This window comes from Eriocheir sinensis, chromosome 30 (assembly GCF_024679095.1).
Source record: "Eriocheir sinensis breed Jianghai 21 chromosome 30, ASM2467909v1, whole genome shotgun sequence".
Classification (NCBI taxonomy): Eukaryota; Metazoa; Arthropoda; class Malacostraca; order Decapoda; family Varunidae; genus Eriocheir; species Eriocheir sinensis.
The window spans coordinates 3,303,311-3,316,103 of NC_066538.1; the positions used below are offsets into that span (position 1 = coordinate 3,303,311).

General features: G+C 47.2%; 2 protein-coding genes across 2 annotated transcripts; both read left to right on the plus strand.

Annotated features, from left to right (window-relative positions):
* The first annotated feature begins 5,105 nt into the window (after positions 1-5,105).
* On the plus strand, positions 5,106-7,420 carry LOC127005457 (uncharacterized). Its single transcript, XM_050874341.1, has one exon. The coding sequence runs from the start codon at positions 5,106-5,108 to the stop codon at positions 7,095-7,097; it is 1,992 nt and encodes a 663-aa protein (XP_050730298.1). The 3' UTR covers positions 7,098-7,420.
* A 1,406-nt stretch (positions 7,421-8,826) lies between these two features.
* Positions 8,827-12,722, plus strand: LOC127005461 (coiled-coil-helix-coiled-coil-helix domain-containing protein 1-like). The gene is made up of 4 exons (XM_050874352.1): positions 8,827-9,327; positions 10,442-10,631; positions 12,166-12,284; positions 12,559-12,722. The coding sequence occupies exons 2-4, from the start codon at positions 10,475-10,477 to the stop codon at positions 12,673-12,675; spliced, it is 393 nt and encodes a 130-aa protein (XP_050730309.1). The 5' UTR covers positions 8,827-9,327; positions 10,442-10,474; the 3' UTR covers positions 12,676-12,722.
* The last annotated feature ends 71 nt before the right edge of the window (positions 12,723-12,793 follow it).

Sequence of the window (12,793 nt, forward strand, 5' to 3'; positions counted from 1 at the left end):
GATTCCCAGTACAAGCGTCATAATTATAGTTCCTTTATTAATCTGTTAACCTTCCATGTTCCTATATTATGTCACAATTAACTCTTGGCATTTCCTCTACCACAACTCTGATCATTATTATTTTTATCATCAGACTCCCACTACACACACACACACACACACACACACACACACACACACACACACACACGTCTTGTCCTCCCAACACACTTAAGAAGATATATATTTAGGACAAGGAACATATTAAAACAACACTGCCAATGATAACAAAAACCTCCTCCTCCTCCTCCCATTACAGGCATCATAATAATTCCTTCACTAATCTATTAACTTAACCTTCCCTGTCCCTTCATTATCTATCATCCTTAACTCTTTGCATTTCCTCTACCGCAACACTATTTTAATCATCAAACTCCCACTACAGGCGTCATAATAATCCCTTCACTAATCTATTAACTTAACCTTCCCTGTCACTATATTATATGTCGCCCTTAACTCTTTGCATTTCCTCTACTGCAACTCTGATTACTATTTTTATCATCAAACTCCCACTACAGGCGTCTTAATAATAATCCCTTCACTAATCTATTAACTTAACCTTCCCTGTCACTATATTATCTGTCGCCCTTAACTCTTTGCATTTCCTCTACTGCAACTCTGATTACTATTTTTATCATCAGACTCCCACTTCAAGCGTCTTAATAATAATCCCTTCACTAATCTATTAACTTAACCTTCCCTGTCCTTATATTATCTGTCTCCCTTAACTCTTTGCATTTCCTCTACTGCAACTCTGATTACTATTTTTATCATCAAACTCCCACTACAGGCGTCTTAATAATAATCCTTTCACTAATCTATTAACTTAACCTTCCCTGTCACTATATTATCTGTCACCCTTAACTCTTTGCATTTCCTCTACTGCAACTCTGATTACTATTTTTATCATCAGACTCCCACTTCAAGCGTCATAATAATAATCCCTTCACTAATCTATTAACTTAACCTTCCCTGTCCTTATATTATCTGTCTCCCTTAACTCTTTGCATTTCCTCTACCGCAACTCCCACTATGAGCATCATAATAATAGTCCATTCAATAAACAACTAACCTTCCCCGTCCCTATATTATCAATCACCCATAACTCCATCGCACCTCACATTATTAATTTTGCCTTCGTCCCCTAACTTCCTCCTAGCGTCCTCCACTCTCCTTTCCCAGCCAGCACGTGCCTCAACTCTCTCTCTCTCTCTCTCTCTCTCTCTCTCTCTCTCTCTCTCTCTCTCTCTCTCTCTCTGACTCTCTCTCCCTCCTCATCACGTCGACAGTCACACCGCCTTGAGTAGGAAACTTTTGCAGGGAGGAAGCCAGTGAGGAAGCGCATTGCTCTACCAGGAAAACATACAACGTACATAAAACATACATGGTTCCTTTCTTGGTGTAGAACTGTCATCAAGCATTCCGATCATACATACATACATACATACATACTTTCATTCATACGATATAAATATAGATAGATACGAGAGAGAGAGAGAGAGAGAGAGAGAGAGAGAGAGATTTATGGAGACGGCAGGCAGACACGTAGGCAGACAGGTATGCAGACAGGAATGAAAGGAAGAAGACACATGCAGACAGACAGACAGACTGACAGACACACGTGCAGACAGACAGACAGACAGACAGGCGCCAAGGGTTGTAAGTCATCTTTACACTTGCAGCTTCCGTCACTATATTCATCTTGTTGTTGTTGTTGTTGTTGTTGTTGTTGTTGTTGTTGTTGTTGTTGTTGTTGTAGTGGTAGTAGTAGTGGTGGTGGTAGTAGTAGTGTCCCCATTCATCACTAAAATACATAAAAAAAAACAATAACAACAAACCACCACCACTAACAACAACAACAACAACAATAACAACACACCATGACCCTCACCAAGCCTTATCAGTGTAACCAACCCCACACGTATCTCCTTCTCATATCAGCACGGCACCTGGTGACCTCAGAACACACACACACACACACACACACACACACACACACACACACACACACACACACACACACCATCCTCCTTATTACACAACACGACACAACAAACTTTCTAATCATTCTCTTGCGTAAAAATATGAACCTTCAGAGAGACAGCAAGGTGAGGCACGTGTGTGTGTGTGTGTGTGTGTGTGTGTGTGTGTGTGTGTTTGGCATGAGCTCCACAGGTGTTGGGGGTCACTAATTACGTCAGCTGCCACCTCACCTGCCTGTCACGTGTTCACCTTGACAAAATGTAAACTTCCCTATGCATAACTTATCCATATATAACTTACTGTCCATGGCAACGATATTTACAAACGCTTACAAACATAGCGGGCTTTTTTTTCACATTTGTTTCCTCTTTTTTATGCCCTTGAACTGACTCCTCTGCTGTAAAAAAAAAAAAAAAAAAACACCTTCACGAAAAAACTATTGTTCACTCTACTGTAACCCAATATATATACTCTTACACAGATTAAAGTAATTCTCATAACCTAATCTCTATTCATATGGTACTTATAAACGGTTCCGTACAAACACCTTCACTATCGATGCTTTATACTTCGACTCGCCACAGTAAGATATCGCATTTGATGAACAGATCTTCGCCAAATTTCTTAATAAACGTCTCATTACTTATTAACCGTTATGTGGCTAATTTGACTTTTTTCCTTCCACATTTTGAGCGAAGTTAGTTAGAAGTTGGATTTTCAGTCAAGTCAACCAATAATAAACTCAACCAGTAAAAAAGCAATATAAAAAAGTCAACCAAACTCACTAGCCACGCCTTCAAAAACGGGGCAACAAGGACAAATCAGCCAAGTTATTGTTGAAGAGGACAAATACCACGGTTAAAAAATCAGGCGTTAGCTTTTTCGCGGTTAAGGAGACAGACAAGGAAGAGAACAATAACGGTACGAAAAAACGCCCACAGAAAGAGATACCGTTCCTACAATGGTGATAAAAGAAACGAAAATATAGAGGTTAACGTATGATAAGATAGAGCGAAGACTAAATATAATACCATCGTTTGTTGTTATCTCAAAAGGAAGGAGAGCAAAGAGAGGTTTTAAGTAGTAAGTCTAATGGATTAAATATTTTCTTTCAGCTTTGGTATTCTTGTGTTGGGTGTTTTTAAGCTGGCATCAAAGTGTGTGTGTGTGTGTGTGTGTGTGTGTGTGTGTGTGTGTGTGTGTGTGTGTGTGTGTGTGTGTGTGTGTGTTGGCACTTCTGTAGCATGCCTTTATCCTTTGCACCTGCATGGGTCAGTCACTTCCTACACACACACACACACACACTTCCCCTAAATCTATTAACAGTGGTGTCCCACAGGGTTCTGTCCTATCTCCCACTCTTTTTCTGTTGTTCATTGATGATCTTCTTTCCAAAACGAACTGTCCTATCCATTCCTACGCCGATGATTCCACTCTGCATTACTCAACTTCTTTTAATAGAAGACCCACCCTTCAGGAACTTAACGACTCAAGGCTGGAGGCTGCAGAACGCTTAGCCTCAGACCTTACTATTATTTCCGATTGGGGCAAGAAGAACCTGGTGTCCTTCAACGCCTCAAAAACACAGTTTCTCCACCTATCCACTCGACACAATCTTCCAAACAACTATCCCCTATTCTTTGACAACACCCAGCTATCACCTTCCTCAACACTAAACATCCTCGGTCTATCCTTAACTCAAAATCTCAACTGGAAACTTCATATCTCATCTCTTACTAAATCAGCTTCCTCGAGGCTGGGCGTTCTGTACCGTCTCCGCCAGTTCTTCTCCCTGCACAGTTGCTGTCCATATACAGGGCCTTGTCCGCCCTCGTATGGAGTATGCATCTCATGTGGGGGGCTCCACCACACAGCTCTTCTGGACAGAGTGGAGGCTAAGGCTCTTCGTCTCATCAGCTCTCCTCCTCATACTGATAGTCTTCTACCTCTTAAATTCCGCCGCAATGTTGCCTCTCTATCTTCTATCGATATTTCCACGCTGACTGCTCTTCTGAACTTGCTAACTGCATGCCTCCCCCCCTCCCGCGGCCCCGCTGCACTCGACTTTCTACTCATGCTCATCCCTATACTGTCAAAACCCCTTATGCAAGAGTTAACCAGCATCTTCACTCTTTCATCCCTCACGCTGGTAAACTCTGGAACAATCTTCCTTCATCTGTATTTCCTCCTGCCTACGACTTGAACTCTTTCAAGAGGAGGGTATCAGGACATCTCTCCTCCCGTATTTGATCTTGCTTTCGGCCACCTCTTTTGTCTTTTTTAGGAGCAGCGAGTAGCGGGCTTTTTTTTTTTTATTATTGTTTTCTTTTTTTGTGTGCCCTTGAGCTGCCTCCTTTGTAAAACACACACACACACACACACACACACATGGTAACAGGAAAGTGGACGGACAGGCTTGGCAACACTCAGCGGTGGTGCACACACACACACACACACACACACACTGATATACGATAAGAGGATCACAGAGAAACATAGTTGTGTGTGTGTGTGTGTGATCCAGGTGGTCTGTCAGAGCCTCCACTGTATCACTCCCTCGCCCCTCTCCTCCCCGCCTGCCCAGCGTGCCTTCACTCCAAGCAGACAGTGACTCATGCCCCTTGATAGTGCCGCCGAGGCCCACAACGTTGCGTCAGCCTCACCGCGTCTCGCCGCCCTGACGCACGCACGCACGCACGCACAAGCACTTAGCGGAAGATTATGAAGAGCCAGTAATACAAGTGGCTGGCGGGGCTTACGTGCCACGCGTGTTATTTAATCAGTGCGGGAACCTTAGACGGGCGGGGTGTGGCTGGTGTTGGTGGGTGGAGGTGGTGGGGGTGGCGACCCGGGGCGTGGAGCAGGCAGGGCCTCCACGAAGCACCGCGCTGGCTAGAGTAGCCTACCCGTCTTTGGCAGCTGGCTGCCTGTCAGTGGTGCGTCGTTTGAATGTGGGTGAGCGTGTGTGTTTGCACGTTGCTTGCAGGCCGCTGTAAGTTTTAAAACTTTTAGTTACACACACACACACACACACACACACACACTCACTTACTGATGTCTGCCTTTGCCTTTCAGGAGCAGAGATGACCCCCGCCGCCACCTCGGCCCCGCCGCTGCAGGCCCTGAGCGAGGCCGCCGCCGCCGCCTGGCTGCTTCAGTGGTCGGGCGTGGTGGGGCTCGTGGCATCCAGGGCCGCGGCCGGGCACACGCAGGGACGAAGGCCGCCCGAAGACAACAAACGCGGTGCGGTGGTCCGGCCAGCACTGACCACGGCCAGGGGCGGCCTCAGGACACTTGGCTCCAAACAAAATGCAGTTCCTGGGCATCGAGGAACCCAGGAAGGCAGAACAACACCGAGGAGTAGCCGGCGGGGAGGCCTGACGCTGAGGTACGAGGCGACACACCCGGCGGGCGCCGCGCCAACACACTCTCTGGGCCCCGCACCCGCACGACGGACTCATGAGGCGGACCATCGCCAAGAAGTCCCGCAGGAGAGTGAGAGGCTGAGCGGCGCGCCCGTGACTCCCTCGAGCATTCCCGCCGCCATGGACGAGGCCGCGGTGATGCACAACGTGGGGCGCTGCTCCGCCTACCTGAAGGCGCAGCTCCCGCCGCTGCTGCTGGAAGGCGTCCTGGATACGGCCTGGAGGACATTGTCGGAGGAGGTCACGCTGGGGGGGCGGGAGGCCAATGTGGCCGCACACCAGGCGGGGGCGTGGGCGCGGCGGACCCCCGCCCTGCTGGCCCTCGCCGCCAGCCTCTCGAGCGCTAAATTCCCCCTGGACCTGACGGGCCTGGACCCCGAGGCGCTGCGGGACGCCGTGGCGCACGTGGAGAAGCACTTCCCCGTGGAGCGGCTCAGCGCCCTGCTGCTGCCCACGAAAAAGGGCGGGCGTGGCGGCCCCGGCTGCCTGCTGGTGGGGGCCGCGTTCGGCAGCCTGCTGCACAGGTCAGCGCTGGTCAAGCTGGCGCTGAACCTGGACGTGGTGGGCGGCAGCGTCCTGAAGGAAATATCTGAGTTGTCCCTGCAGGAGCTGGAGCTGTGCGGCGGCAGGCACAGCGAGGCCCAGGTGCTGCAGGAGCTGTGCGGGCTGCCCTTCACCGCCGCCAGCCAGGTGGTGGAGGTCGTGCAGGGCGGCCATCTCGGGGCCCTGCCCGTGGCGCCTCTCAGACAGTCTCTTCGCAGGCTGTGCGTCTCGCTGCCCAGCCTGCCCAGCACTGTGTACCAGGTGTTGCTGGCAGTGTTCCCCAGCCTGCAGCACTACAGCCCTCCCAGCGGCGCGGCGGCCTGCGTCAGCGCCTACGCCAGGATGGTGGGGCCACTCGGCGGCGCTAAGACGCTGGGTCTGCTGAGCCTCAACCTGGGCAGGGCCTCCAGACACGAGATTCTGGAGGCGGCGAGGCTGTGTCCCGCCCTTAGAGAGGTCTCGCTCTCCATCGACCTGGAGTGCGAGGGGCCCCTGACCGCGCTGCGGACATGTGAGCGACTGTCCGGCGTGCAGCTGGCCTACTACCCCGCCTTCGTGTCCGCCCCACCTAAGGTGGAGGGCGGCGTGCTGCTGCCGCTGCTGGACGCCCTTGCCCCACAACTTCTCAGCCTCGGCCTCACGGGGTTCAGCCTTGGCGGCGGCGTGGTGGCGGCGCTGGCCAGCCTCCCGGAGCTGCGGCGCCTGGCCCTCACAGACTCCTGGCTGGCGCGCCCCGCCGCCGCGCCCTGCCACTCCTTCTCCAGCCTGGACACTCTCGCCCTCAACTTTCTGCCGCCCCAGGACGTCTTCCAACTGCTGACGGCGGGCGCTTGCCTCCAGTCCCTAGACATAGACATCCTGGCCTCCGAGGGGCGCGGGAACGGCCTGACTGACGCCAGCGTCAAGCACCTGGTTACGTCTGGCGCCGTCAGCTCCATCCACAGCTTTTCCTCGTCGTCGCCCTTCCTGACGCTGGCGTCGCTGCGTTCCCTGGCCAGCCTGCCCCGCGTCAGGAGTGTGGGGCGCCTGGCACGCTGGGGCCTAACGCAGGAGGAGCTGCGCTGCGTGGGCCACTCGGGGCCGCCGCACGTGCTGTGCCACCACTGACCACACTGTGCCCGCCCCGTGACGGCGTGATCAGTCAGTGACCCGCGGGGCGGCGCCGCCACACCCAGCCTGTGATACACTCATGCTGCCGCTGCTGCAGCTTGTTTCAGATCACGTCATACTTTTATACTTGAGGTTAAGGTTTATACAAGACTGACCATTAGTATGTAAGGCCACAGCTGTGTTTCCCGCAGTAATTAGTGTACCTTTGCCTCTGCAACGGGGCGGGTTACCGCCGATGACCCGCCCCTGTCCTTTTTTTTTTTTACAATTGTGTACCGTCCGAGGCTGTGTACTGCTGTGATATGCACACTACTGGAAAATGCATTTTCCTTCCCTTTATTTATTTTCTACTACAGACACCTTTGCCGAGGAACAGTGGGTGAACATCTGAAGCTGACCTGTCTTGGGCGCCCTCTGCAGGGTCAGCCACGCAGGGCTCTTCAAAGGACGAGTCGCGACCTGATACGCGGCCGTCACTTCCTTACAAATAAATTACCTTCAACTTCACACCCACCCAGCCACGGCCACGACCACACACAGTCACTCATCCTCACCCCATCCCAAACCTCCCCCTCCCCATTCCCTAATCCCACATTTCACCCCCACTGTCTCTCATTCTTACCTCGCCAACCCTTGCCACCCTCCCACCCCAGCACCAACACCTACGCCCACACACAGGGGCTACACATTCACCTCAGCACACACTCATGACTCATCTGTCTGTCCTGGTGGAGCTCAGGGTGATGGCGCAGTGGTCAAGGCCTCGCTTGGTTCCCTTCGGCTCTGGGTTCGATCCTCCCTTTCAGCGAGGTTTATGGGTGCCGTCATTCTGGGGGAGAAGAGACAATAGTAGACAATGGATTTATACCTGAAGCAGCAATTTGAGATAACTTCGACTACTGACCTCTCTATTAGTTAACAAAGAGGTAAGTTCTGCGTATGGGTAAGGTAATAAGCAAGCAACATGGGACAATATAGTTTATAGAGTTCCCTAGTGTGAATAGTGTCTTCCTACTCGTAAAACTATCTTCATCTGTTTCAAGAGGGAGAATCGACGTTGGAAAGGGAGCAAGGATGTGAGGAGGGAGACAAAGGAGAATAAAGATGAAGAGAATACAGCAAATAAAGAGGGTTAAGAAGAGGAAAATGATAGATATAAAACAAGGTGAAAGGAGAATGTAGAATATAAAAGATTATATGGAGAATAATAATAAAGAAGATAATGTAAGATAAAGATTAAGCTGAAGAAAGAGAAAAGAAAAATTGATTGATTGATTGATAGTTTATTGATGAAGGAGAGAATCTAGAAGAGAAAGAAGATGGAGAGGAGAAATCAATTAAGTCGAACAGAGAGGGCAAAAGAATGAGATAATGTAGGCTTAAAAAAAGAAGAGAGAAGACAATTGGGAGAACGAAGATGAGGAAGGAGAAACTAAATGAGAAAGGAGGAAGAAAAAAAACAAGAGTAAGTAGTTATGTGTCCACGCCGGCTATCAACCAAGAAAATAATGCCTTAAACTGATCTCCCATAACACTAACATCTCCTTTGTAGTATTATTTGCAATAAAAAAGTATATCTAATCCTGCCTTGCCCTAATCTTGACGCGATCCACTTCCCTCTATTGCTCCTGAATCCCCCATCTTCGTCTATTTGTGTGTGTATTATCTTGTCTTTTATTTCTTGATCTGCCTTTTTGTATTATCTGACTCCGCTCCTTTTGCTTAATATAAATTCTTGTCATTTGCTCAACCATGTGACATTTCTTTCCTTGCTTGATATCACGTTTTTATTCTTTAGTTTCCCATTTCCACGGTTGGTTTTCTATGTTTGAGCATTATTTTCTTATATAATTATCTCCTCTTGTCTTTCTTTTTCTACCACCTCATCTCTTGTAAAGAAAACTAATATTATGCAACTGTAGCTATAAATAAATGTTCAAATGTTCATGATAGATATTTCCCGCGTAATTCACCACTCCACAACCCGTATCTCTCCCTCTCCCTTATTAAACTCTATTTATGTTATGGACTTCTGAAAATACAAATAACACACCAAACAACACATATACACTAGACTTCTATACATAAAAAGCAAAAAAACGAATAAATACATCCAAAAATACATTAGAAACTGCATACATTAACCTAACAAACGTAATTAGAGTTTTATACAAGAACACGAGAGGCCGCCGGGTGGAGGAAGGGGGACTTAACTAAACAAAATCAGGTAAATTAACCACTTTTTTACCTTTTTTACGTTATATTTGGACCCAATTTAACACCTAAGGCCCATAAGTATCTTAGGGAATCAAGAATAAAGGGTTGAAGTGTATATAGACCGTTAAATAAAGGGGGTGGAGTATGTGGATACGAATTAATGAATTGGCCATTAAATTAAAACAAAATAGGGTTAGTTTAGTATTTAAGGGGCTATGGTCCTGGTTAATGGGGCTAGGTTACTATTTTAGGGGGCTAGGTTACTGTTTAAAAGGCTAGGTTATGATACATGGCCTTTTTTTAGTGTTACACCCATCCCAGTGCCTGTTATTATTTTTTCTTATACATCTTGTAGTATTCAACCTTATAACTATTATCTGTAGCATTGGGTACTACATTATCAACAGACCTCTAAGATGCACCTACGAAAAAAAATTGAGCATTTTACAGTTTTTGGCTTCACCTCCACAACAGGCAGAGTCAGACTGGCCTATGTGCCCATGTGTCAATGGCACATGGGCCCCCCAAGGTACATGGGCCCCTGGACTTAGCCCATGCTAAGTCATATAATAATGATATTTTAGCTTATATGGGCCCAGGCCCCCTCCAGCCACCAGATGGCACGGCCCCCTTAAGCACCCCAGACCGACTGTGACAACAGGCAACATTGTATTCCCAGACAAAACTCACATCCCCACCTAACTAACATTTTTCTTAATTACCTCCACAACAGACAAAACTCATATCCCCAACTAACCAACCTAACCTAACTAACATTTTACATTTTTCTTAATTACCTCTGCAAAGGACAAAACTCACATCCCCCCTAACCAACCTATCCTAACCTAACTAACATTTTTTTCTTAATTACCTCCACAACAGACAGAACACGTCCCCACCTAACAAACCTAATATTTTACATCTTTTTAATTACCTATGCAATGGACAAAATTCACATTCCCCTGACAGACCAAGATGCTCCTATAACTAATTACTCAACACATTACTTTTTCTTATTTCACATCCAGACTAGATAAAACTCAGTCTCTCCTAAATTGTCCAGGATGTGGTTATGACAAATATAACTGACCCTTTTTTTCTCTTTTACTTCACCTCTTGGACAGACAAAAACACCCCCCCCCCCGAAGACCTCCAGGATGCGCCTCACACCCCTCAACCTGCGCGCCATATACCTCATTGACAACAAGACCCCGAAGAACGGCCGCCGCGCTGCCTGCACCCCCTTCCCCTTCAACGGCTGCCTGCCCCTCACACTCAGGGATCACGTCTCCGGCAAGGGCGACAAGCAGCAGAGTGAGTTGCGGGTGGCATTTGATTTTTTGTTCTTATAATGAAGGTGGAAGACGAGGGCGAAGCCAAATCTGTTTGTCTTGGTTTGTGGTCTTTGATTCCGTTACTGGATAATCTTAGTTTGCTATTTTATTCCTATCATTAAGTAAATTTAGTTTTCTGCTTTTTTTTTGCTTAATTTTGTGTGTTGTGCTTCCAAGTATTTCCTACTCATTGTCATTTGTATTTTGGGGGGAAATGATAAAAGTTGAAAAGAATGTTGCAGAAAATTGAAGATAAATGTAGACCTTGTTAAAAAAAATGAGTAGCAGTGTGCACAAGGACAAAGCTAGGTACAAGGGCCGATGGGACTTGGTTACGTAAAGGATCCTGTCCAACATCTGGGTACTTAACAAGGCATATTTAAGTCACCTCCCTGCCCCAAGCCACACCACCAACAACGCATTTTCTTCCAGATAAACAATTTTGATGCTGATTAGTTGATCTACTCATGTACAACCACTACATACTTTTTGGTTTGTCAATCTACTTACTTCGTAATTTTGGAGCTACAGTTGCGTGTGAACTATTTGCTTAATGTCCTTTTAACCTGTCCTGGCACCACCTGCACCTGGTGGGAGACAAGAGAGAGTCCGTGGAATATTACTTTGTCTCGAAAGTATGGCATTGTGATCCTCAGAACCTGTGCCCAAACATCTCATTACAGCGGAACAGATATTTACTGTGTTAGACCTCTCTGAATACCCTTGTCACGTTTAACCCCTTGACTGTGGATTTCCTACAAGACGACATCACCAAGCTACAGGAATGGATCAAAAAGTGGCTGCTACAATTAAATGAAATTTTTTAAAATGTTAAGCCCTGCACCTTGGGAGGGGATATCCAGCATCCCAATACCACATGGGAAACACTCCACTATTCACCACAGAGGCAGAGAAAGACCTGGGAGTATATGTTATCAGGCAACCAGTGAAAGCCAAGTTCGTTCCAATCGCAGCGGACGGGTTAATACTCCAACACCTTCCTTTTCATGACCCATCTCCAAGGTTAAAAACTCAATTATTTTAAGAGGCAGCAAATAACCTGTATTCCACTCTGAATGACCCCATCACCTAACACTCCAGTGCCTCCCCTTTCCGTCACTCAATCCCAAGATTAAATAAACTGTGACATTTTGGAAAGGAGGCAAATAACCTACATGCCACTGAGCCACAAAACTCTTCCATAAAAGAAAGAATAACAGTTTGGTGCCCAACCTCACATGAATTTGACAAGGCTTTCATAAGAGTTTTTGGCATTTTCAGTGGTATCATTTTTGCCCTTCTGGTAGTTTGACTCTTCTTCTGTACCATGAGCCTAAAGAAATACTCATTAGATCCCTTTGGAACTAGTTGATGAGAGGCAAAAGCATATGACAGTACAGGCGTAGACATCCCAAAGCCGTGTTTGTGGTGTTGCAATAGTCAGCAGTTGAACTTTCCTGCAGCATTTCTTTGTCATGTGCAGCAGGATCCTCAGACTCTTCTCCATATTACAGGTAATGCTTGTCTTCAGGAGATGGCTATTATGTTTGCCTGCTTCAAGAAGAATGACTTCTCTCAGGCAGCGTGCAGCAAGGAGATAGACACATTCCAAGCGTGTCACCTCAACCACATGGTAAGCCAAGCCTCTGTCGCTGCCCACAGAATAATCAATATGTATGAATACTTCTTGTTTTAACTGACAGCCACCTCTGCTTCCTAACACAACAGTATGATTTAAAGTACATGTACATAATTGCACTCTGATTTCAGTGTACCTGGACTCCCAGGTCTGATTGTAAAGATATTGTACTTAGGGAGCAGTACATAGCAAGGAGCAACGCCTTGTTAAAAATCCCCAAAAATGGTCATTCAGCCGTTGTTTCTCATGGTGATCCTTGTCTTTGCAGATCACCGAGTCCAAGAAGAAAGACCAAGAGCTTAACAGTCTTATGCCCCACGGAGAGAGAAGACTCAACCACAAGCAGCTCAATCAACTGTTGAGGAAGTACAGACAGCCCCAGTAGCATAAGGAGTCACAGTGTACATAGTAGAATAAAGCCCTGATTACACAGCCTGGAATGTTGCCTTCACCTAGACTGCCTAAAACACTATGAATTTTTACTTACAGACACACAAAGTATA